We start from the raw sequence: 27,890 nt of genomic DNA, 5'->3' as shown, positions 1-27,890 counted from the left end.
AAAACAAGTTTCCTCTTCTCATGTCAAGGTTGTTCTTTGCGTGCAGATACTAGCAATGGAGGCTATATGTGGTGAGAATGTCATTGTACTTGACAGAAAAGACGGCTTACGGTCTTTCCAGGTTATGCAAGTACTCAGTTGAATCAGCATTGCACAGCAACCCATAAACAATCTTATTTTTTAAATAATTGAAGTTTTTTTCTTTTCCTTTTTGGCTGATAAATATACATATTGAAGTTTCTGATAAATTTGTAGTGTCTACTAAGATTGACTCAAATTGTGGAGAAGTCGAATTTGGAGGAATAGGCAGTGAAGCAATGGCAATAGCTGATGATAATTCGAACGGATTCCTCTACTCCTTCAAAGTTCAGTATCTTCCCCCAATCGTGTTAACATGCTTACTACCCAAGGCATATCCTAGCCATTCTGCTCCATTTTTTACCATCTCTGTTCAGTGGTTGGATGCTATTAGGATAACTAGCTTGTGTCAAATGTTGGGTATGATTTGGACGGGCCAATCAGGGCAGGAAATTGCTTATCAATGGGCAGGCAGCACAACAGCATCTGGAGCGTCAGCGGCAGATACTAAATCAGATACGAGCTCAAAATCCAGCAAACCTTCCTCACTCATGTCCAATGTGCTGTCATATGAATACAAAGGTGGGCGAAACTAACTCTTTTTCCAGTTGCAAATTGTTTGACTGATAAGAGCTACAGTAATATAATTATTTTGTTGCAAATGAAACAGGTTGAGAATAACAACTACATATTCTGCTGGTTTTGCCAGAAGCATTATTGCTACTTGTGCCGAAAGATTGTTGGACGAAGCTCCCAACACTACGGACCCAAGGGTTGCAAACAACACTCAGCTGGATGACATTCCGAAAATCGCTAAAGCTAAAACTAATGATATTTATGTATCCATGCCCTACGTAGTTGATACTTTTTGTTGCACATTTGCACCAGTGGTAAGTCATATTCATCATTTTAGACCATTCAATCTCAACCTCTTCTTCTTCTTTTTTGTCTATGAATTGTATATTTTTGGTGTCAATATGTTAAATATTGTACAGACGGGGCAAAGACATCTCCACGAGTAGTGAACAAGTAAAAATCACATAGAACACGTAGATTCATTCTAAATCAAACTCTATTACTTTGAATATGCATGTAATAAAGAATTAAGAGGACATAAACTTCTATCAAAAAAAGAAAAAGAAAGAGGGGGCATAACGAGGCAAACCTCCCAAAAATCACTGACTCTTTATCTTGCGTCTCCTTCCGAGTCTCATCAGGGCAACATAAGCTATAACTCTGTACCCTACAAGCATTACTGCCAAAGCACCAATAGAGACGCCTACATTTCCCAGTCCCATTTGCTGTATCATAGGAAAATCTCCTACCTTACAACTTGTGTCTGGTGCACATAGATACAATTCATCACTCTCATATTGTGACGCCAACAACAGTCTGAATGTGTAATAGTTGTTGGAGATGTACTTAAACCATGATAGGAATGCAGGAATATTTTGTCTATAGAACCCACCGACTAATAGGAACATCTGTACCAAAATTGATGCGAATGTTATTGCAGATCTCAGATCCATAATTGCGGCACCAATGGCAAGCCCCATACCCTGAGAAACCAACACGCTGTATAGGAGAGAAAATAGTGTTTTGAAGAAGTTGGAAGCTGTTCCCTTCAACCCTCCCATAAAATAGGTTATGATTGTGAACATGGTTGGTAAGGCTAACTCAATAGGAAGCTCGGTTGTTGTTCTTGCGACGAAGTAGGCTAAAAGCCTGTACATGCTTGACGAACGTTCTTTTGTAAGCATCAGTCGTTCTTGAGGAAATGTGTTTATTGAACTGAACACCGGCAACAAGCTCCAAAACAGGGAGAAGTAGTATAGGAGACTAATCTGGTCTTGTAAGTGAGAAATAGGGGTTCGCCACCAAGTAAGTCCAATAAATATAGCACCAACCAGAATTTGAGTAATTTTAAGACGGCTAAAGGATTCGTGCTTCCTCTCTTTAAGATCCCTTTTAACCAACACCATAAACTGTTGCCCCCAAGTTGTGTTCCATCGACCAAAACCGTTATCAGCAATTGAAAGCTCGCCGTCTTTCTTATTGATGATATCCTGTTGCGCCTCCAACTTCAGGCTGTTACCAATGTTGGTTTGGTAAAGAGAGATGAGCTCTTGTTTCATTGGCATTCCACTTTTGTCCTCATCTATATGGACTCCTACATATTCATAAACGTAGAACATCAGTTATTTGGTAACTGGTAAAAGAAAAAAAAAAAAATATGATTCACTATGGTGTAAAAGGCGAGCTAGGCTCACCTAAGCGCCCAAGGCGCATTAGTCGGGAAGGGGGCGCCTAGCTAATAAAATGCCCAAGGCGCAAAAATGTGTTACCTGGGCGCCTAGCGCCTCAGACAACATAGCTTGTAAAGTTAAATTTGTAATACTAACCATTGGCAAGATCCAAGAGGAACTCAGCAGGATTCATGGCGACGGACGGAGTGTAACCAATGCTGGCGAAATAATCCATGGTTGTTTCTCCCTTGCCGAAATACACAATATTACCATCTGACAAGAGTAAAATCTTATGAAACATGTAAAACACTCGACTTGAAGGTTGGTGAATTGACATCAAAACAGTTCGTCCGCCTTTAGCAAAATCACACAACACAGACACAACCTGCTGAGCGGACGTCGAATCAAGACCTGACGTAGGCTCGTCGAGAAACAAAAGGCTCGGGTTGATCAGCATCTCTTCCCCTATACTAACTCTCTTCCTTTCACCCCCGGAAACACCTCGGAGTCCTGGTCCTCCCATGACGTTGTTCTTGCACTTGGTTAGACCAAGTTGCGCTATAACTGCCTCAGCATGCGCAACTTTTTGTTCTTGAGTAAGTGAATTAGGTAATCTTAAACTTGCCGTAAATACGAGTGTTTCTGTTACTGTAAGGTGAGCATGGAAGTGATCATCTTGGGTAACGAACCCTGTTCTTCGATTCATGTTATTGGAAAAGGGATTCCCATTGTATGTGATCCTACCGGTTAGGTCTCCACCAAGCCTACCTCCTAATGCAGTTAGGAGGGTTGTTTTCCCACATCCGGAAGGACCTAATATGGCTAAGATCTCACCTGGATCTACTGCACCTGTGATTCCATTCAAGACTGTTTTCTCTTTGACTTGTTTTTTACCACCACCTCCTTGGATCTTAATCTTGTATCCAATATCTTCAAACTGCATTCATATAATAAGAGAAGATTAATACAACATAATATCATCTGGCAAAAAAACAAGTATATACATGATTGTATTATAGTAGAGCATACCTTTAGGGTAATAGGATAATTGGCAGAGATTAATGGATTCTCCATGTTCCGACTCACCGGCAATTTTTGTGCATATTGGAAAGATGCATGCGGCTCTATTTATAGTGATGATTTTGTAGTGTTTGAATCAAACTAGGATTCTTGATTTTAGTTGGATTCAGAAACAAACTCCAAATCTTTAGAGTTTCAATGATACACAAAAGCTTGTTTTTAGGCAGAAGCTTCTATGTAAGACATGGCCAACTTAAAACTAGTTTTTTAGGCGGAAGCTTCTACGCAAGTCGTAGCCAACTTGAACACTATAAAAGAGTCCAGCGAATATTGCAAATCTGAAAATCTAGGTCTTCAAGGCTCGAGCCCTATAAAATGAAATTCTGCATGTGAAAATCTAGGTCTTCAAGGCTCAGGCCCTATAATATTGCATCGTTATACTGTGACCATACGTGGGAGGATTTAGGATTTATTGCAAATCCTACTACAATTCACATAAAAATTCTGGAGATGTGCACAAGCATTTTGAAGATGCGATATGAAGCATTTTGAAATCTCAAATATCTTGGATTAAGATATCGTTTCTTGTTTTACCCCTAGGACTATGAACTTCAGCTGTACAGCTTGGATGAGTAGAACAAAACACTACATCCACAATGGTAAATTCCCATGACAATTTTGCAGAACTGGAGATTTGGGAACAAGATTTATCACCAAGGAAAAGAAAAACAAAAAAGCGAAGAGTTGCCTTTTTGGTGTTTCAAAGCTAAGGATCAAGTGGACATGTATTGAAATGTTAAAGTATCTCAATAAACTTGATTAGACTTCTCTGTAGTTTTCTACTACTTAACAAAAGCAAAACCCACATAAACTTAAAAAGTAATATCATTCAAAATCCTCTTCTGAGAAATTACAGAACTCAAAAATGACCATAATCTAGAAACCACATCCAATTCAAGCTACTATCATTTGTGGGGGAACTTCCATTTGAGGTGGTGGCATGTCAATTTCGGTAGGAGCCATCATTGAAGGCCTGACAAAGTCTTCTTCATCCTTGGGTTGGTGGATAGTAACAACATCGGGCAATGGAGTCATTGGACCATTCTTTCCTTTAGGATCCCAATCCAACATGATCTTGACCTTGATACCAAGAACACCCTGCTCAACAAATAACAGATGAATTGAAGTTAGAAGATGAAAGGAATTCCCAGAAACTAAGGAAATATCTAACTCTGCGTATAAAAAAAAATGTAAAACTGTTTTTTAGTGAGAACGGAGAGAATGATCAGATAGAGCTGCATTTATGGCATCATTTCGACAATCACACCAATAGGGAAATTACTTGAGGAAGAGAAAACGATAAAAAAAAGTAAACAAGGAAGAGATTCAGGGCATCAGATCTCCAAGGTGTTAACATCAATGAAACTTCAGACGCAAATTACCCATTCACATATAAATTTTCCTCATTTGCCCTTGAAAGTCAACAACTAGAACAAACAGAACAAACCAAATGTTCCATTCTAATGAAAGACAACAGAAAGAAAGTATGGAGAGAATGATCAGCCAGAGCTAATACATTTATGCCATCATTTCGGCAATCAAACCAATAGGGAAATTACTTAATCATCACCTCATATTCTCCACTATAAAACTCTTAACCCAAACGAAACAAACAAAAGCAGGAGAAAACAATAACAACAAACAAAGAAGAGATTCGAGGCACCAGGTCTCCAAGGTGTTAACATCAATGAATTAATGAATTATTCAGACGCAAATTACCCATTTACATATAAAATTTCCTCATGTGCCTTGAAAATCAACAGTTACCACATACCATAAGTTTCATTCGAAACAAAAGACCGCATTTAAGTATAGAGAATGATCAGCTAGAGCTAATACATTTAAGCCATCATTTCGACGATCAAACCAATAGGGAAATTACCTAATCATCACCTCATTCTCTCGAATACTTATAACCAAAATGAAAAAAAAACTAATAACAAATAAACAAAGTAGAGATTTATTCAGGGCATCAGAACTCCAAGGTGTTAACATCAATGAATATTCAGACGCAAATTACCCATTTACAAATAAAATTTCCTCATTTGCCCGTGACACTCAACAGTGAAAACAATCCATAATTATCATGTTCAAAATAAATAAACAGAGGAATCATAAAGAGTTATAAGAGAGTAACAGATGAGGTGTACAAACTGACCTGTCTAAGAAGGACGTGTCTAACGGCTGAGTCAATGTACTCGTTAACAGGCTGACCAGAAGAAATCATGTATCCATCCTTGAACTTCATTGACTTTGCACGAGCTGCCCTAAGCTTTCCACTCACAATAACCTGTATAACAATTACAAACTTGAAGTTAAATACCAAATCAAGCAGAATAGAGGGTAAAAGACAGGAGTGCATGAAAGAATAGCAGCAGATTGAACCTCGCAACCCTTGGCGCCACTTTCCATGACGAATCTCAAAACACCATAGCAGGCCCTAAGCACAGAAATTATTCCATTAGCAATAGAGAAATAGCTTATATGATTCATAATCAAGCATCTTCAGAAAAAATATTTACAAAGCAACATGATGATGAATATACTTGTAAAAGCATTTTTCATTTAGTCATCTTCCAACAAAGTAGTCACCGAACCTATTTGCATTACAGATGACACACGACAAGATCAAAGTGTTTGAGTATTGGAAGTCTATGAACCATATAAGCAGATGTAGGAAGGAATGTGGCTACCCGAGCTTACAAACATGAAATAAAGGCATCATGAACTAAATAGCTTGGAAAAGCATAATCCATGTAGTCATCTTCCGACACAAAGTTGGTACCATTTTTACCTATTTGCTTTATAGATGACATACAGAAGTGCATAGTATTGTGACATATACATCATGGAAACCCTATCATGTGTCTACAGCAATCATACAGATCAGAAATACAACTCATTCATAATCATAATTCAGATAGCAAAAATGAATGATGTAGGTACGTTTCCAGGCCCGCAAAATCAGAGCCAGAAGCATCAGAGCAAGCAGACATTAGTACCATTATCAATTTCCGTACACAGTACCATGCTTCCCTCATTATTTTCTGGAGCATCGGCTTAATTGTGCACAGATTTCTAACAATACATACACAGACACATGCATATTCCACAAAAACATGCAGCCACATCGCAATCACCCAGACATGTGAAACCACAACCAAGTGAACACGAGACTTAAATCAAAACGATACCAACTACCCACTTATTTCACACAAAAAATCAAATTCATATTAACATGTAAATGGATGTAATTAGCAAACATTATGAACACGGGACTTAAATCTACCAATCGCCCACTTATTCACACAAAAAATCAGATTCATATTAACATGTAAATGGATGTAATTAGCAAGCATTATGAACACGAGACTAGAATCAAAACCATACCTATTTACCCACTTATTCACAACAAATCAAATTCATATACACATGGTAATTAAGGTCATTTGCCAAAATATATGAATACACACACCTACGAACAGCAAGCCCTCCAAGAAGCTTGTATCTGAGAGACTCAGCTTGAGCAATAGCACATAAACCTCTGTTGTTAACTTTCTCAGCGTAAAGCTCAACGCTGTTCTCAGGGAACTTAAACCTCTTCTGTACAACAGAGGTCAATTCTCTAATCCTCCTTCCCTTCTCACCTGCAAATCCAAAAATCCAAAACAATCATCAAATCCCTAATTTCATCAGATCTATACCAAAATACAACTAAAATTCTAAGATTAAGAGTTAAAGAGTTGTTTTCATACCAAGAACATTTTGAGTTCTGGTGGCTCTGATGATGATTTCAGTTCTCATAGGTGTAACCCTAACTTCAACACCAGAGTAACCATCTTCAGCTAGTTCTCTTGTCAATACTTCGTTCAACTCAGCGAAGAACACTCCATCAGCAACGAACTGTAAATCATAATCAACACAATCGATTCAAACCTCTAAAAAATCCCTAAAAAATCAGGAAAAAAATCAGAAATAAAAATGATACGGAAACAGGGATTGAAGGAGGAGGATTTACCTTTCGTTTCTTACTCATTTGAGTCGCCATGATTGAAGATCTGTGAGTGGAAAGAAGACGAGAGCGACTTAGCTTCTCGTCTTTGTAAACCCTAAAAACTGCTGCTGCTGTTGAGAAGAGGAGAGATGATAAAGAAGTGGGAGTTGGCTGAAAGAGATAAATTTATACCTACGATAAAACCCATACCTCACAAAATCAGCCCGATTTATAATTGGGCTTGGATATGGGATTTCACATTTCACTGCTCTACAAAAATTACCTTTCTTATATAGGCCCATATGGGTGTTGGAAATTGAAGTTTTGGCATTGGCACACACCAAATATGTCACGGCAGTTCGGCGAATCAGAGAGTTGTTAATTTCACACGGTGAACTCAACAAACATGAAAAATAGATGGGAGAAGGTTTGCCCACCGCGGCAGAGTAAGAGATGCATATTTCTTATTAAGTCGTGCGGCTCAAATTCAACTGCGGTTGAAGTTAAGATGTCAGGGATGTAGTACCTGTCACAAAGCGTTAGGTAGTTCGCCCAACGGCTACATATTAACATCTCAAATTTTCTTCTTTATAACTAGTCCGATTATGATTACGCATGTTTCCTCTATGACGACAATGTTATGAAAACTTATGCAAGTTAGCATAATTTCGTTCAGTTCTTGAGATCGAAAAAGCGACACCGCGCACAATATATAGAGGTCTATTATAGATAGCGCCTGTTTCCTCTATGAAGACCATGTTATGGAAACTTATGCAAGTTAGCATAATTTCGTTCAGTTCTTGAGATCGAAAAAGCGACACCGCGCACAATATATAGAGGTCTATTGTAGATAAGATGAGAGTTAAGGGCATTTCTTATGGGAATTTCTAAATAAAACAATTTGCTTAACCACGTGGATGAACAAACGCGCTTTTTCTCTATGGGAAAACTTAATCTGCAGCGACACCAGAGATGCACAACAAAACTGGGTCGATTGGTACAACTTAAGCCATCAGCTCAAAAAATTTGCCGAACAGTGTCGGTTCAGCCACCAAAGGCTAGTTTTCCCACCAACGGTTAGCTTCAAAGACTATTTATTTATCTCCTCATTAAATTACCCACAATTCTCTCCCATAAGATCACAACTTTCTGTATACATATCAATTTTCTTTCGATTTCAATTAATTTAATTTGTTTTCAACGATGAATCCTGATTTTGAATCTTCTGAAGAGGATATGTAAATGGATGAAACCTTAAATGAAAGAGAACAAGAAATGTATTTAGAGATTCGTAACAGTTGGATGAAGAGTCATATAAGGCTATAAGGCGACAAAACTTTATGATGCAATTATATTCAGGGATAATACTTAAGTCTTTAGAGTGGTAACAAGTTTTCACTAGAAAAAGAACGCGGTAAGAGCGACATTTTTACCACGACAAGATCATACATGATTATTTTAATGACGAATCGTGTGTATTCTGATTAAGATTTTTAAAACTTAACTCAAAGGAGTATTGTTAAGCTTTGTCGGGTATAAGGGGTCATTACCCAAGACCGGTGGTGGTTTTGGAATCTTCGGCTGCTTATATATGATTGACGGACTTGGTATGCTTTTTCTAGACTTCTGGGTTTGAAAATTAATATTTTGCATAAATCACTATTGTTTGAAAATCTTAAACATGGGCTCGAGCCACACTGTAATTTCATCATCAACGGTCATAACTACACTTAGGGGTATTACCTAGATGAGAGAATCTATCCACAATGGTCTACTTTAGTTCAGTCCTAGAGTCAAACCGACTAAAAGGTAAGTAATATACTAACATGCAACAAATGGATTTGAGAGAGGATATTGAATGCGCATTTGAAGTTTTCAAATGGAAGTTCGCCATCGTTTATATATTTTAATAAGTTAACGTAATTCGAAAGAAGACTCAACAAAATGGGACTATTCAAATTAAGTGATAAGTTAAAAGCAAATACATTTAATTTGCACAAGAATTATGTTAAAACTAGATATTACATTTAAATTAAAATTAAATTATTGCATTTAAATTAAAATTAGCTGGTATATTTAGTTTTCAAACTCAAATAAAACTTAGCTACTACATTGAAGCAGAGCCATTTAATCAAGGTGGTATTCCTCTTTTTCTGCTTCATCAGAGGAATCGTCATCCTCATACTAGGAAAGTTGTAGGGTATGTTGTTCACTCAATTGTTGTTCCACCTTATCCGCTTTCCTTCCCATGGCAAACGTTGTCGTGGATTCCTTATTGTTAGAGCATTGCTCGGTCGAACTCACAAGTGTTGACATCTCAAGCTTGTTCTCAAATTTAGTTGATCAAAATTATATCTTAATTTCTAGTATATATTTAGTCAAATCTCGGATTAGGATAGAAGTGTGTGGATGAGTACCAGACATCACTCGGTTCTACCGTTTGAAGGTGCAGATCAAAAACAATTGGAGAATTTCATCGACAAAAGGTAAGTGAAGTCTGAACCAACCTATTATTTAAGTTTTCACCTTTCTACTTATGGGACTAATTCGCATGACTAAGTGGACTTTACATGCACAACAGAAATTTCGACCCAAGTTTATCTTGTTAATTATTCTCGAAATATGAATGACTAAGCTTAGAACATTTGTTCAAAACTTGATGAATTTTTTGGTTAAGAAATATTGTTTATGACTTAAATCATGATTCAAGTTAATCATTTGAAAAATTCCTGGAACAATGATATAAGTTTCATTGATGTTATTCGGGAATGTTTTAAATCGATTATTAGAGAGATATAGAACTATTGTAAATCTGGATACAGGACAGTACACATACCAGTTCACGTACTGGCATAACTGTAATAGGTCCGGAGCCGCGGTACATGTACCCAGTACACGTACCGGCATAGTTATAGCTCGACAAAAGCTTTGGTACACATACCCGGTATGGATACCAAAAAGATCCGTTGACTCGTGAAATCAGGAAGGTACACATACCTAGTATGGATACCAAAAACATTTATAGACTCCTAAACTATTTTTGTCTTAAAGGCACACATACCCGTATACGTACCATGACAAAAAAAACTCACAAACTGGAAGTAAGTACACGTTCCAGTACATGTACTTACCCAGTCGAATATTTTTAGATGCATCAGAATTATTTCTATGAGATAATCGACATTTGAACAACTCTCTAAAAATACATATAAACATATTTGGTCACATTATAACCTATGCTTGTGACTCAAGATTAAAGTATAAAAGTGTTATATGAAAATGGCTAAGATTATAGTTCGAATAGCTAGTTTCGGCTAACCTTTCATGAACAAGTCCTTATACACGGTTCGTTTATGGTTCATCCTAACCAGAGTGTATATTTTGTTGTGTTTATCTCAAGTCAAAGATTCATTTAACGGTGGATTTTGATTGCTTAATTCCAGAGATACCTTAGCTTAAATCTAAAGCAACCTTTGATCTTGAAAGTCTACAAAAAGAAAACCTCAAGCAACTGGAATTTTTGAATCTCTTACTCTTTTCTTGTGTGTCCTAGTTGTAAACTAGAGTCATCTTATCCTTTAAACCTTTTTAGGTTTAGCGACGAAAAAGATTTCACTTAGGGATTCGTGAAGCCAGGTCCGACTATTTTTATTTTGATAGTTCGTGTACCCCGATCTTGATACTGATTGTTAAGTCTCACTCAGATCAGGCAAGATAGATATAAATTGCAAAGTTCTTCGTCTCAGACTTTGTGATTCCACGGGTATATTCCTCTATAACGATTTTCTATTGAAATCAGAGTAGGTTTTACTTGTGAGGTAAAAAAAATTTAGGCTACTCTTCGGGAGTCGTAAGTACCGGATATTGAGGTTTGCTAGACCTAGTCTACTGCAGACGGATTTCCGATCTCACCTTGATCTAACGATCAGAACGAAAATCACATATAAGCTTTTATGTGGGAGGCATATTGGTTTAAAGTATTCAATTGAGTTGAAGAAACTCTTAGGATGTAAAGGATGTCATCTAATGGAATCAATTGCTTGGAGTCTTGAGAGATTCAAATGGTGTAAGGAGTGCGACTGTTACTGAACTACTGTGACTGTGGATTCGGTCTCAACTTCATTCCAAACTGAATTATTGATAGTAGGCTAGACTCTGTAGCGGCTTAATACAGTTTGGTGTTCAAATCTGGACTAGGTCCCGGGGTTTTTCTGCATTTACAGTTTCCTCGATAACAAAATTTCTGGTGTCTGTGTTATTTTTTTTCCGCATTATATTGTTTATTTATATAATTGAAATATCACATGTTTTATGTAAAATCAATCAAAGTAGATATGTCCATCTTAATTGTTGGATACGACTTGATTGATCTTGGATATTGATCTTTGGAATCGTCCAAGTACTCTCACGGTATAATCAGGTTCACGGACTTGTTTCCGTTTACATATTGATTGTGAGATAAAGAGATTTAAACTCGTGATATAATTCCTGATTGAGATTCATTAATTTGTAACTCTCGGAATTATATTTGAGTTTAGTTCATACAGGTTGCCTAAGAAAAAGTTGGTGGTGTATTTTGTTACCCCCGCATTTTCACTTATTGAAGTGTTCATGAAAATATTTTTGTCCATGTTAAAATCCATGAAATGTTGTTCTCGTTAAAGACAACTTTTTCAAAGTTTCCTTATCACCAAGCCTCGCCCTGTTGATCTAGCTAGTCTGCCTAACGATCATTCTGTAGCGCCCCCAAATCTAACAGCTGACTAATCCAAGAGATTAACTAAATAAAGAGGCACTATGGATCCAAATCATATACTTAAGCATTCAATTAAGAAATCTGCTACAAAACTTAACATAAAAACCAATCCCGCTCTGAAATATATATATATGCAAGAAATCCTATCAAATGATACATATACAATAGTCATTTGGTTTACAAATAGAATCTACAACATAATAAACATAGTCGAAGTTAACCAACTAACAGACTCGACTCCTCGAAGCTTCCGCTGCGCAACTCTAATCTGTCTCTGAAACTGAAAGTGAGAATGGGTGAGCACATCATCCCTAAAAGGGGTGCCCAGTAGAAATAACATATAACTTTCAAGTAATCATTGGAATGATTTGGAAAATAATTCATGTTTCCCAAAACACTAAAATACAACCAACTTACAGAGATAAACAATCAAGTATATGGAACTAACTCCTTCTTCAAACAATTTATAATATTGGTGTCGACCAATTCCTTACACACCTAACAACATATATTGATGTCGACCAATTCCTTACACACCTAATAAGCATAAAAGCTCGAAAGTAAGTAGATATTAATGAAGGAGTGTATCATATATACATCAGAAACTCCATTATTTAATACTCGATTATTTAATAAACTCTCTTAAATAATATTTTTTGCCGACCCCGAGTCGGGAACAATGTACCAAATTAATAATTCGCTAAAATTATAAACTAATACATTTTTGATTACCTATGTAGACCCCATATGAAATATAAATTAATAATCCACTATATGTAGAATGCACTAATGTTTTATAAATATTTATTGAAAAATGAATCAATTGTCTTCAGTTTTTTGTTAAAATCAATATCGCATGAACTAATTTTCTTATCATCATAAGAATTTTTAGTGTTGTTTCTCATATCCCGGCGAAAAATTATTTAATGTGATTATCGTTTAATAACCTCGTTTCGTGAAGGGGGGTCTTTTGTGGAATTTTCATCATCTTTTTTCCTATCTTTATCAGTTCCTATAACGCTCTCAATTATTTCTTCATCAGTCAACAATTGCGTAACTTCATTTTCTTTTAGATATTCAGGACATCTTGACATTCACTGAATTGTGATAACCCAACTTCTCGATCAAATTTTGCAATTCTTGAGTAATATCACCGCCTAAATGTTCATCCGAACTATCTAAACTTATATTATTTGTAGATCTAAGTTAAATTTACCTATAAGTTAATAAAGTACTAATTTATCGGTTAATTAATATCTCGCTTAATTAATAAATTCTGGTGGTCCCAACAACATTAATTTATAGAGTTTCTACTGTACCACGGATGGGAATTCCTATTTCTCAAGCATTCAGATGGAAATTCTTATTTCTCAAACATTCATAAAGACAAACAAAGCATTACAACTCCTTTCCAAGAAATGGAAAGATTAAAATAATCTACAGTACTTTCAGAAATTAAAATAAAACAATGCATGGAGTACACAATCAGACAATGCATGAATTTGCTAAACATAACTTTTGTAAAATAAAAGAACTATAATCACAAAAGAGTTAAATGTAAATTCCCACATGTTTTGATGACAAGCCACGGCTACCTCAAGATCCACGATCCACTGGTTCATCCTTTGAATCGATCGTTGTTAATAACTAACTGTTAATCACACGAGAACTCTAAGAATCTAGCCACAATGGCTCACACAAGAATTATACATTCTATCTAATGATTCTAAGCCCATTTATGATTCTACCCCTTTTCATTCTCTATCTTTAGCATATATAAGGTTTACTAATTCAAATAGGTTGGTTCTATAACCCACTAGCTAAGTCTCATGAATATCTACAACTTTGTAGAAGGAACAAAAGGTCAAATCAGACCATAAAGAGTCCAGTTCACCAATTGAAGAATATGGGATTTTAAGCCCAAGTCCATAGTCAAAACTAACTAACGGTCACTAACGGTCAAAGAGGTCAACGTCAGTTAAAGGTCAGGTCAAGTCCAGAGTCAGATATCAAGTTAAAATATGGTCAACAGTCAGACTAGTCAACTGGTCAAGGTCTAAATCGGTCAACTGGTTCAACTCAATCAGATTAACAAACTAGTCATACATCTGACTAGGATGACTAACATACAACAATTCTATTTTAGTTTCACTTAAGCTATAGTTTCTTACATTCTCATCTCCTTGATAACGTTACACCACCAAATCACTCGATCTTAAATAAACTACAAATTTCAGATACAATTATAAACTCTCTGCAACTGCAGCTTTAAGCTTTCGTTACAAGATTCGACTTAACCTATTCCTCTAAACATCAACCACTGAGTTCAGTTTACCATCATCAACTCATACACTCATATCCAACACAATCCTCATATGCACCCATTACAGTTCACCTCCAGACTAACTCACAATACCCTACATCTTCAAATACATAGACAACACTACCATTACATCACCCTTCTGTTCAACTTATCATCACTAGTAATTCAACCATTCTCAACTGCCACCAGCTTCTATCCACACTTCAGAGCCAACATAATCAACATCACATTTAATTGTAATTCCAAACAACCTCCATTACCTCATACAGTTCATTACAACCTCTATTGTTGTAATTTCAACAACCTCATATTCTTGTACACTCCACCTGCCACGCTATAATCATTATCAACAATTCATACATCCCCATCACTCATATCCCCTGCAACTTCAACTCTACATTACTAACCTCGGCATCACTAACTCAGTACCATCAGCAACACAACACCACCACCAGAGCAGCCACTGCCTTAGACCACGTACCACAGTTCCATAACACCCTCTTCATAATCATTTCAATTCTTATCTTAACAACCATTCTATAAATTCAACAATTTGAAATGAATAACTTAACAAAATCACAGAGAAGATCAATTACTTCAGATAAATTCTGCTCCAACACCAACCAATTCAAAACTCATAATAATTTCATCACCCTCATATAATCAAACCCCAATTTTGTTAACAGCTTCAGTCATGAGCTCTAATCGATCTCAGCTTCAAAATCAATCCTTAACTCTTAATTCGAAACAAACACATCTTCAATGAGCCCTCAAAACCTTCAATTTCATCTTCCTTAGTTTTTATCACAAACCCTAATTCAATCTCTGAGAAACCATAACTCTTGATTCATCTTCAGAACTACTTCACGTCACCAAATTAATAACCACCCATCCTTCAACATTTATTAACAACTCATAACAAATATCAGACTACTTAATTCCTCATAATTTCCCAAATCGACTCAAGAACCCTAAGTCTGATTATAACAACATCAACCCATTCTTTTCCCCAAATCAGTAAACATCAATCACCACCACCAACCACCATCTCAGATAACTTGTCTAATTCTCGTGACCTCACATCCTCAGAAATCTCAGAGAATCGCCAGAGGCGAAGAGCAGAAGAAGAAGAAAAAGAGAGAAGAAGAAAGAAGAATAAGAATGAAGAAGAAGGAAAATATGAGAGTTACCTTCACGGTCTGGGGATAAGGCCGACCAAAATACTGAGGCACCCAACAACTCGGATAAGGGCTTCCATAAAGTCCATCATTAAAATGACTATTTTACCCTTCATACAAATTCAATGATATCATCTTCATCCGGTGTCTGAATGACGCGTTTGAGTAGACCATTTCGCATAACTTTTCGAGATCTATCTAATGATACTAGTTTCATATCTAGATCGTTGGTAGATTAATTATTTTTAGTTAAAATCGATATTAATTAGTCGAGTCATAACGGCTAAATCGTCTCTTCACCGGTCTAATAGCGTTGACGAGCTTGAGGGTCTTTACATTCTCCCCACCTTATAATTTTTCGTCCTCGAAAATCGATTCATCCTTCTAGTCTTCAAAACTCCCCACCTTATAGAGAAATACTATCTCTCGACTAAGTGCAAGTACTGCTCATAATTACAAACGCACGAAAATCAACTCATTTTAGATGAATTCTGTAGCGCCCCCAAAGCTAGCAGCTGACTAATTCAAGAGATTAACTAAATAAAGAGGCACTAAGAATCTAAATCATTTAATTAAAAATTCAATTAAGAAATCTTCTATAAAACTTAACCCAAAACTAGCCCTGCCCAGAAATATATATATATATATATATATACAAGAACTTCTTTCAAATGATACATATACAATAGTCATTTTCTTTGCAAATAGAACATACAACATAATAAACATAACCGAAGTAATCTAACAAACGGACTCAACTCCTCGAAGCTTTCGCTGCGCAACTATGATATGTCTCTGAAACTGAAAGTGGCAATGGATGAGCACATCATCCCTAAAAGGGGTGCCCAGTAGGAATAACATTTAACTTTTAAGTAATCATGGCAAGATTTGGAAAACAATAATGTTTTCCCAGACATTAAAAAGTGACCAAGTCACTGAAATAAACAAACATGTATATGGACAAACTCCTTCTTCAAACAATGTATAATATTCGTGCTAACCACACTCATTACCTATTGATATCACCAAGACTATGATGACCCACTCTAAGCAATAAAAGCTGAATTCATGTAGATATAAATGTGAAGGAGCGTATCCTATATACCATACGTGGAAATTCTCATTTCCCAAGACAATTCATATTGACAACAAAACATTACAGGTCCTTTCCAAATCGTGGAAAGATTAACAGAATCAACAGAACCATCATAAAGTAATTTAAACAAAATATGGAATGCATAAACTAGCAATGCATGAGTTTATTAAACAAAGATTTTTGTAAAAGAAACAACAATGGTTACAAAAGAGTCAAATGTATTCCCACCTCTTTTGATGACAAGCCACGCCTACCTCGAGATCCACGATCCACTGGTTCATCCTTTGAATCGATCGTCGTTAATATAGACTGTTAATCACACAAGAAGTCTAAGAATCTATCCAAAAGGCTCACACAAGAATCATACAAGTCTTCCTAATAATTCTAGGCTCTACATCTTTTATTTATCTATCTTTAGCATAGATAAGGTTTACTAATTGAATTGGATTGGTTCTACAGTCCCTTAGCTCGGTCTTATGAATATCTACAACTTTGTAGAAAGAAAAAATGCTAATCCAGACCACAAAGGTCCAATTCATCAACATATGGTAATTAGTCTTAAGCCCAAGTCCACTAATTGACCCATTAATCTAAAGCTTGATCTAATTTGTCAACTAACGGTCACTAACGGTCAAAGTTAACTAACAATCCACGTTAAGTCAAAGTCCAGGGCCAATGGTCAAATCAGTCAACCAGGAATCGGTCAACAACTCAACTCAGGTCAAGATATGGAAACTCAGTGAGTTAACTCAGTCAGATTGACAGAGTCATAAGTACTAGGTCAAGTCAGCTAAGAACATAATCAGTCAGATAATCTGACTAGGATGGCTAACAAGCCTAATACTCAAGAACCGAAGTTATACAACTACTAAACAATTCATTTATTCAAATAGAATTCAACAATTCAATACAACTGTAATTTTAAGCCTACCTGCATCACTAGCAGTTCCAAGCTTTCTCAGCAATTGCTAACTACAAGTCCAACTCTAAGCAACATCAACAAAAATATTCATCCACCACTAAACACAAACCCCCTCAGCTGAAAGACCATTCTTCTTTACTGAAGTACACTTGCAAACTTCCAAACCACACAGCTGCCGTACGAAGAAATGACTACTTACTTCAACAATTACCAAGTCGTATCTCAGTTCAATGCTTCAACTACACAGCTACCAAACTGAATCAAACTCGGTTCCTTTACTAATTCCAAACCGACCATGAACACCCTCAATAAACATTACATCAACCTGCAATCCCATTACCATTTATGTTGCATTCACAGCTGCAATAACCAATCTCATCTTCTGCTCATCCTCTCATTTATATGTACATACATTCATTTCAATGGCACTGCCAATTCCAATCATGTAATCACCTAAACCAACCCATTACAACACACATTACCACTAATCTTTCACCTGTCACAGATCAACATCATTATCTTCTCCACCTTTACTTCTCTTTCGCTTCATAATTCCTTACAAACCACAACACCATAACTCTATCAAACTGTCTATTCCATTCATCCCAATAAAACCACCAAAGCTCAACAATCTTCGATTTAGTACTATCACACCTGCAACATTAGACGAGTCTATCTACCGAGATACCACTTCTTCACTGAATTACAACCAACATTCATTCACATCCATCTTTCAGCTCAAACTGTCTTCATTCTTTTAAACTCAGAACATCCCATTACTACAACATCAACCATTCTAGTTTCTAAGTAATATCACTATCATCTTGACACAACTAACACTACACTCCTCCACAATTCAGTTAAACCAACAATCACATATCACCTCACTCAACTCTACCTCAGATTCACTACAATCAAAACCACACACTCCCTGCAACATCTCATATCCACAACCACCAACAATTCCATGTCAATTCTGAATTCATTAAGAAAAAACTCATAAACTCAATATAACTTAATTGATTATTACTAATAAGAGCAATTTCCTCAAATCAATGTTGCTCAGGCATCTGAGGTCAAATTATTTCTTTCTTCCTGTGCCTCAATTGAACAATCATCTCAAAACTACAAACCCAAAAACCTTCATCACCATCTTTGATTTACATAGGAACCCTAATTCATCGATTTTCATCACACAACTACAATTGATAAATTAACACAAAACCCATCTTCAATTGATCTTCAAGAGTATCAATATCATCTTCGAATTTACTTCTGCGCGACTCTACTGAAACCCTAATTCAAATCTCCACAATGATTCTCCACCGAATCAACTTCAAAACTCTAATTAAACTCCAACCCGTTCGATCTTCATACAACACGAACTCATTTTCTAATCAATTCCAAGAATCTCAAAATGAAATCTAAAACCCTAATTATAATTCTCTGTTTCACTTTTTCTGTTGAGTTTGATTTCACCTCATCATCCAAAACTACCACCATCAGTTAACCTTCGATGTTTTCCGTCTGTATATCAACTCAGAATCATGAATTGATTCCCGAAATCACTTACAGAAGAAGAAGAAGAAAGAAAGAAAGAAAGAGAAGGAGAAAGAAGAAACGAAGAAAAACAAAAACAGAATGAGAGTTATCCTCTAGATTGCTAGAGATAAGGTTGACACGTGCATCCACAAGGGTAACATCCAAACTTACTATTTTACCCTCCGAAAACAAATCGATGAATCTTCTTCACCCAGTATCCGAATGACGCCTGTGAGTAGTATATGCAAAAATTTTCGAGACTATTCAGTGATACTAATTTCGTATCTAGATCGTTGTTAGATTTATTTTTATTAATTAACGTTCGTGTTAAACTAATCGAGTTATTATCGGCTAAAACGTCTCTTGACTATCGCTAGACCAATCAAATAGCGTTGACGAGCTTGAGGGTCTTTACATTCTCCCCACCTTATATATTTTCGTCCTCAAAAATCAAATCATCCTTCGGTCTTCAAAAACTCCCCACCTTATAGAGATAACATTATCTCCTGTCTAAGCGCAAAACGACATGAAACAAAGCACAAACCTATATGGCTTTCTACAACTAAAATTTGTGGCTCTAGGTTCATTAGACTAGTTCTATCAAATAGGGAAGTCTAAGTTTCTGATACTAATTTCTATAACGGAAACTTATAAATTTAGTCTCTAAGCTTTTTACACTAATTGCTATTTTATAAATATGTGTCTCCAATTACAAGGAAGAATCTTACAAATCTTTCTTAGTGAAATTATATCTATCAATTTCCTAAAGAATTATACCAAGCTTCTATGATCAGTCATCTCTGAATGCAGTTGCCTTATCAAGGTTGGTCAATCCCAACAATGTCTTCCTACAAACAGAGAAAACACAACCTTCACTATTCCCCGGTGCTGGATTAACTAAGTATCAATTTATTAGATTAATTAGTCTCTAAACTTTTATCGTAACTGGTGTAAGTGATAGATTTACTTCGTAAATATATAAATAGTTAACATCATTTTAAGCAATTTAATCATCACAATTTATTTACCGTTATTATTATTATTTATTTTATCATTATAAGTAATCCAAATTCGATTCACGACAATTTATAATATTTGATATTTTAACTTTAATATAATACCATATATAAATTTTTCAAATATTATCTACTATAAATTTCCTACTAGCCTAATTATTCAAATACTATTATCAACGGTATTATTATTTTCACTATTCTTAAGTTGATAGTGCAGTTGGTGCATTAAGCCTTAATCTTCTAAATATAATTCTACGTTCACGTAAAGATTGATATACTAGATTTTATTTACTCATATTGAATCCGTATATTATATCTTATTAAATATTGGCGTTGGTTATTTAATATGATTTAAATTTGAGTCTACACAAAATTATAATATATCCTAATAATCTTTAGGTTATACCACTAATGTGAAGTATCTTATTAGTATACAAATTTATTTTCTTTTAATTCTAATATTACACTAAGTATCTGTATGCTATTATTACTACTTCGCGTATATTTGTTTCATTTTAAAGATTCACCGAGTAATTTGTTAAATTAAAGATAATTTCGGTACAAGGTTACTAACAAGTTGAGTCTTTTTATTTTATACATTTTATTCTAACCCTTTACGTCTAACGCCTGATAAGTATTATATTAACCGTCTAGTTTAAACGCAAAACATCTATTCCTAATTTGTCATTAGTTTAATTTACAAAATTTAAACGTAGATAAGCGTTAATAATTATTATTCTTTATTGAAATTTTAGTTAAGTTCAATATGATAATAATTGAAGAATGCTAATCATTACTTTATTAAAATTACTATTACTATTATTGTCATCTATAATTACTATACCAATATTTTTATTATTAACATTGATGGTTGAACTATTATTCTAACTACTCTTACAAATATTATTAAGCCCCAACAATATTGTTAACATTTAGGTGATTATAAATTGTTGACCCCATGTATAAGTCAAGGTATTCAATAATTTTCTATGTGTCTTTCAGGATCTATCAATAATGTTAATCTCACTATCTTTCTGATATTAGATTATTACGTGTTCATAATTTTCAAATTAGTTATTTTCTAATCCTTGTTAACATAAGTTATCGGTATACCCTAAAAAATTTACTTCAATAAATAAAAAAGCAACCAAACAAACAACTCAATCAATCAAATAAATCTTTTAATTGTTGATAGCTTTTAGTGATTAAGATTTATCTCACAAACCCTACCCATTCCAAACTAATCTATTTCACTAACTGGCAATGGGTATTCCTATTATTTCCCATATAAGATCTAATAGTGAGCTCTGATACCAACACTGTAGCGCCCCAAAAGCTAGCAGCTGACTAATCCAAGAGATTAACTAAATAAAGAAGCACTAAGAATCTAAATCATTTACTTAAACATTCAATTAAGAAATCTGCTATAAAACTTAACCTAAAAATAGCCCCGCTCAGATATATATATATATATGAACTTCTTTCAAATGATACATATACAATAGTCATTTTGTTTGCAAATAGAACATACATAATAAAAATAACAGAAGTAATCTAACAAACGGACTCAACTCCTTGAAGCTTTCGCTGCGCAACTCTGATCTGTCTCTGAAACTGAAAGTGGGAATGGGTGAGCCCATCATCCCTAAAAGGGGTGCCCAGTAGGAATAACATTTAACTTTCAAGTAATCATGGCAAGATTTGGAAAACAATAATGTTTTCCCAGACATTAAAAAGTGACCAAGTCACTGAAATAAACAAACATGTATATGGACAAACTCCTTCTTCAAACAATGTATAATATTCGTGCTAACCACACTCATTACCTATTGATATCACCAAGACTATGATGACCCACTCTAAGCAATAAAAGCTGAATTCATGTAGATATAAATGTGAAGGAGCGTATCCTATATACCATACGTGGAAATTCTCATTTCCCAAGACAATTCATATTGACAACAAAACATTACAGGTCCTTTCCAAATCGTGGAAAGATTAACAGAATCAACAGAACCATCATAAAGTAATTTAAACAAAATATGGAATGCATAAACTAGCAATGCATGAGTTTATTAAACAAAGATTTTTGTAAAAGAAACAACAATGGTTACAAAAGAGTCAAATGTATTCCCACCTCTTTTGATGACAAGCCACGCCTACCTCGAGATCCACGATCCACTGGTTCATCCTTTGAATCGATCGTCGTTAATATAGACTGTTAATCACACAAGAAGTCTAAGAATCTATCCAAAAGGCTCACACAAGAATCATACAAGTCTTCCTAATAATTCTAGGCTCTACATCTTTTATTTATCTATCTTTAGCATAGATAAGGTTTACTAATTGAATTGGATTGGTTCTACAGTCCCTTAGCTCGGTCTTATGAATATCTACAACTTTGTAGAAAGAAAAAAATGCTAATCCAGACCACAAAGGTCCAATTCATCAACATATGGTAATTAGTCTTAAGCCCAAGTCCACTAATTGACCCATTAATCTAAAGCTTGATCTAATTTGTCAACTAACGGTCACTAACGGTCAAAGTGTTAACTAACAATCCACGTTAAGTCAAAGTCCAGGGCCAATGGTCAAATCAGTCAACCAGGAATCGGTCAACAACTCAACTCAGGTCAAGATATGGAAACTCAGTGAGTTAACTCAGTCAGATTGACAGAGTCATAAGTACTAGGTCAAGTCAGCTAAGAACATAATCAGTCAGATAATCTGACTAGGATGGCTAACAAGCCTAATACTCAAGAACCGAAGTTATACAACTACTAAACAATTCATTTATTCAAATAGAATTCAACAATTCAATACAACTGTAATTTTAAGCCTACCTGCATCACTAGCAGTTCCAAGCTTTCTCAGCAATTGCTAACTACAAGTCCAACTCTAAGCAACATCAACAAAAATATTCATCCACCACTAAACACAACACCCTCAGCTGAAAGACCATTCTTCTTTACTGAAGTACACTTGCAACTCCAAAATCCACACAGCTGCCGCTAAGAAATGAGCTACTTCAACTTAACTCAAGTCGTATCTCAGTTCAATGCTTCAACTACACAGCTACCAAACTGAATCAAACTCGGTTCCTTTACTAATTCCAAACCGACCATGAACACCCTCAACTATAACATTACATCAACCTGCAATCCCATTACACATTTATGTTGCATTCACAGCTGCAATACCAATCTCATCTTCTGCTCATCCTCTCAATTTATATGTACATACATTCATTTCAATGGCACTGCCAATTCCAAGATCATGTAATCACCTAAACCAACCCATTACACAAACATTACCACTAATCTTTCACCTGTCACAGATCAACATCATTATCTTCTCCACCTTTACTTCTCTTTCGCTTCATAACTTCCTTACAAACACAACACCAATAACTCTATCAAACTGTCTATTCCATTCATCCCAATAAACCACCAAAGCTCAACAATCTTCGATTTAGTACTATCACCTGCAACATTAGACGAGTTTCTACCGATACCACTTCTTCACTGAATTACAACCAACATTCATTTCACATCCATTTCAGCTCAAACTGTCTTCATTCTGTTTTAACTCAGAACATCCCATTACTACAACATCAACCATTCTAGTTTCTAAGTAATATCACTATCATCTTGACACAACTAACACTACTCCTCCACAATTCAGTTAAACACCAACATCACAATATCACCTCACTCAACATCTACCTCAGATTATCACTACAATCAAAACCACACACTCCCTGCAACATCTCATATCCACAACCACCAACAATTCCATGTCAATTCTGAATTCATTAAGAAACTCATAAACTCAATAAAGAACTTGAATTGATTATTACTAATAAGAGCAATTTCCTCAAATCAATGTTGCTCAGGCATCTGAGGTCAAATTATTTCTTCCTTTGCCTCAATTGAACAATCATCTCAAAACTACAAACACCCAAAAACCTTCATCACCATCTTTGATTTACATAGGAACCCTAATTCATCGATTTTTCATCAACAACAACTACAATTGATAAATTAACACAAAACCCATCTTCAATTGATCTTCAAGAGTATCAATATCATCTTCGAATTTACTTCTGCGACTCTACTGAAACCCTAATTCAAATCTCCACAATGATTCTCCACCGAATCAACTTCAAAACTCTAATTAAACTCCAACCCGTTCGATCTTCATACAACACGAACTCATTTTACTAATCAATTCCAAGAATCTCAAAATGAAATCTAAAACCCTAATTATAATTCTCTGTTTCACTTTTTCTGTTGAGTTTGATTTCACCTCATCATCCAAAACTACCACCATCAGTTAACCTTCGATGTTTTCCGTCTGTATATCAACTCAGAATCATGAATTGATTCCCGAAATCACTTACAGAAGAAGAAGAAGAAAGAAAGAAAGAAAGAGAAGGAGAAAGAAGAAACGAAGAAAAACAAAAACAGAATGAGAGTTATCCTCTAGATTGCTAGAGATAAGGTTGACACGTGCATCCACAAGGGTAACATCCAAACTTACTATTTTACCCTCCGAAAACAAATCGATGAATCTTCTTCACCCAGTATCCGAATGACGCCTGTGAGTAGTATATGCAAAAATTTTCGAGACTATTCAGTGATACTAATTTCGTATCTAGATCGTTGTTAGATTTATTTTTATTAATTAACGTTCGTGTTAAACTAATCGAGTTATTATCGGCTAAAACGTCTCTTGACTATCGCTAGACCAATCAAATAGCGTTGACGAGCTTGAGGGTCTTTACATTCTCCCCACCTTATATATTTTCGTCCTCAAAAATCAAATCATCCTTCGGTCTTCAAAAACTCCCCACCTTATAGAGATAACATTATCTCCTGTCTAAGCGCAAAACGACATGAAACAAAGCACAAACCTATATGGCTTTCTACAACTAAAATTTGTGGCTCTAGGTTCATTAGACTAGTTCTATCAAATAGGGAAGTCTAAGTTTCTGATACTAATTTCTATAACGGAAACTTATAAATTTAGTCTCTAAGCTTTTTACACTAATTGCTATTTTATAAATATGTGTCTCCAATTACAAGGAAGAATCTTACAAATCTTTCTTAGTGAAATTATATCTATCAATTTCCTAAAGAATTATACCAAGCTTCTATGATCAGTCATCTCTGAATGCAGTTGCCTTATCAAGGTTGGTCAATCCCAACAATGTCTTCCTACAAACAGAGAAAACACAACCTTCACTATTCCCCGGTGCTGGATTAACTAAGTATCAATTTATTAAGATTAATTAGTCTCTAAACTTTTATCGTAACTGGTGTAAGTCTGATAGATTTACTTCGTAAAATATATAAATAGTTAACATCATTTTAAGCAATTTAATCATCACAATTTATTTACCGTTATTATTATTTATTTATTTTATCATTATAAGTAATCCAAATTCGATTCACGACAATTTATAATATTTGATATTTTAACTTTAATATAATACCATATATAAATTTTTCAAATATTATCTACTATAAATTTCCTACTAGCCTAATTATTCAAATACTATTATCAACGGTATTATTATTTTCACTATTCTTAAGTTGATAGTGCAGTTGGTGCATTAAGCCTTAATCTTCTAAATATAATTCTACGTTCACGTAAAGATTGATATACTAGATTTTATTTACTCATATTGAATCCGTATATTATATCTTATTAAATATTGGCGTTGGTAATTTAATATGATTTAAATTTGAGTCTACACAAAATTATAATATATCCTAATAATCTTTAGGTTATACCACTAATGTGAAGTATCTTATTAGTATACAAATTTATTTTCTTTTAATTCTAATATTACACTAAGTATCTGTATGCTATTATTACTACTTCGCGTATATTTGTTTCATTTTAAAGATTCACCGAGTAATTTGTTAAATTAAAGATAATTTCGGTACAAGGTTACTAACAAGTTGAGTCTTTTTATTTTATACATTTTATTCTAACCCTTTACGTCTAACGCCTGATAAGTATTATATTAACCGTCTAGTTTAAACGCAAAACATCTATTCCTAATTTGTCATTAGTTTAATTTACAAAATTTAATCGTAGATAAGCGTTAATAATTATTATTCTTTATTGAAATTTTAGTTAAGTTCAATATGATAATAATTGAAGAATGCTAATCATTACTTTATTAAAATTACTATTACTATTATTGTCATCTATAATTACTATACCAATATTTTTATTATTAACATTGATGGTTGAACTATTATTCTAACTACTCTTACAAATATTATTAAGTCCCAACAATATTGTTAACATTTAGGTGATTATAAATTGTTGACCCCATGTATAAGTCAAGGTATTCAATAATTTTCTATGTGTCTTTCAGGATCTATCAATAATGCTAATCTCACTATCTTTCTGATATTAGATTATTACGTGTTCATAATTTTCAAATTAGTTATTTTCTAATCCTTATTAACATAAGTTATCGGTATACCCTAAAAAATTTACTTCAATAAATAAAAAAACAACCAAACAAACAACTCAATCAATCAAATAAATCTTTTAATTGTTGATAGCTTTTAGTGATTAAGATTTATCTCACAAACCCTACCCATTCCAAACTAATCTATTTCACTAACTGGCAATGGGTATTCCTATTATTTCCCATATAAGATCTAATAGTGAGCTCTGATACCAACACTGTAGCGCCCCAAAAGCTAGCAGCTGACTAATCCAAGAGATTAACTAAATAAAGAAGCACTAAGAATCTAAATCATTTACTTAAACATTCAATTAGGAAATCTGCTATAAAACTTAACCTAAAACTATCCCCGCTCAGATATATATATATATATATATGAACTTCTTTCAAATGATACATATACAATAGTCATTTTGTTTGCAAATAGAACATACAACATAATAAAAATAACAGAAGTAATCTAACAAACGGACTCAACTCCTTGAAGCTTTCGATGCGCAACTCTGATCTGTCTCTGAAACTGAAAGTGGGAATGGGTGAGCCCATCATCCCTAAAAGGGGTGCCCAGTAGGAATAACATTTAACTTTCAAGTAATCATGGCAAGATTTGGAAAACAATAATGTTTTCCCAGACATTAAAAAGTGACCAAGTCACTGAAATAAACAAACATGTATATGGACAAACTCCTTCTTCAAACAATGTATAATATTCGTGCTAACCACACTCATTACCTATTGATATCACCAAGACTATGATGACCCACTCTAAGCAATAAAAGCTGAATTCATGTAGATATAAATGTGAAGGAGCGTATCCTATATACCATACGTGGAAATTCTCATTTCCCAAGACAATTCATATTGACAACAAAACATTACAGGTCCTTTCCAAATCGTGGAAAGATTAACAGAATCAACAGAACCATCATAAAGTAATTTAAACAAAATATGGAATGCATAAACTAGCAATGCATGAGTTTATTAAACAAAGATTTTTGTAAAAGAAACAACAATTGTTACAAAAGAGTCAAATGTATTCCCACCTCTTTTGATGACAAGCCACGCCTACCTCGAGATCCACGATCCACTGGTTCATCCTTTGAATCGATCGTCGTTAATATAGACTGTTAATCACACAAGAAGTCTAAGAATCTATCCAAAAGGCT

At 34.7% G+C, this 27,890-nt stretch overlaps 2 protein-coding genes, 5 non-coding genes and 1 pseudogene across 7 annotated transcripts; all 8 read right to left on the bottom strand.

Annotated features, from left to right (window-relative positions):
• Positions 1–1,100: 1,100 nt before the first annotated feature.
• On the bottom strand, positions 1,101–3,550 carry LOC113350317 (ABC transporter G family member 9-like). The gene is made up of 3 exons (XM_026594435.1): positions 3,354–3,550; positions 2,481–3,261; positions 1,101–2,248 (listed from the first exon to the last, which is right to left on the bottom strand). The coding sequence occupies exons 1-3, from the start codon at positions 3,396–3,398 to the stop codon at positions 1,254–1,256; spliced, it is 1,821 nt and encodes a 606-aa protein (XP_026450220.1). The 5' UTR covers positions 3,399–3,550; the 3' UTR covers positions 1,101–1,253.
• A 543-nt stretch (positions 3,551–4,093) lies between these two features.
• LOC113350316 (40S ribosomal protein S3-2-like) lies at positions 4,094–7,573 on the bottom strand. The gene is made up of 6 exons (XM_026594434.1): positions 7,423–7,573; positions 7,160–7,307; positions 6,880–7,051; positions 5,790–5,844; positions 5,563–5,694; positions 4,094–4,502 (listed from the first exon to the last, which is right to left on the bottom strand). The coding sequence occupies exons 1-6, from the start codon at positions 7,450–7,452 to the stop codon at positions 4,299–4,301; spliced, it is 741 nt and encodes a 246-aa protein (XP_026450219.1). The 5' UTR covers positions 7,453–7,573; the 3' UTR covers positions 4,094–4,298.
• LOC113354810 lies at positions 4,731–4,820 on the bottom strand. The gene has a single exon (XR_003362023.1). It is a non-coding gene; the product is annotated as a small nucleolar RNA Z101 (small nucleolar RNA).
• Positions 4,898–4,981, bottom strand: LOC113354831. The gene has a single exon (XR_003362040.1). It is a non-coding gene; the product is annotated as a small nucleolar RNA Z102/R77 (small nucleolar RNA).
• Positions 5,059–5,157, bottom strand: LOC113354825 (annotated as a pseudogene).
• LOC113354834 lies at positions 5,221–5,304 on the bottom strand. The gene has a single exon (XR_003362043.1). It is a non-coding gene; the product is annotated as a small nucleolar RNA Z102/R77 (small nucleolar RNA).
• LOC113354822 lies at positions 5,369–5,458 on the bottom strand. The gene has a single exon (XR_003362034.1). It is a non-coding gene; the product is annotated as a small nucleolar RNA Z101 (small nucleolar RNA).
• LOC113354868 lies at positions 6,339–6,447 on the bottom strand. Its single transcript, XR_003362071.1, has one exon. It is a non-coding gene; the product is annotated as a small nucleolar RNA snoR100 (small nucleolar RNA).
• Positions 7,574–27,890: the final 20,317 nt, after the last annotated feature.

This window comes from Papaver somniferum, chromosome 2 (assembly GCF_003573695.1).
Source record: "Papaver somniferum cultivar HN1 chromosome 2, ASM357369v1, whole genome shotgun sequence".
In the NCBI taxonomy this organism is placed as follows: Eukaryota; Viridiplantae; Streptophyta; class Magnoliopsida; order Ranunculales; family Papaveraceae; genus Papaver; species Papaver somniferum.
This window is presented reverse-complemented; position numbering and strand designations above follow the sequence as displayed.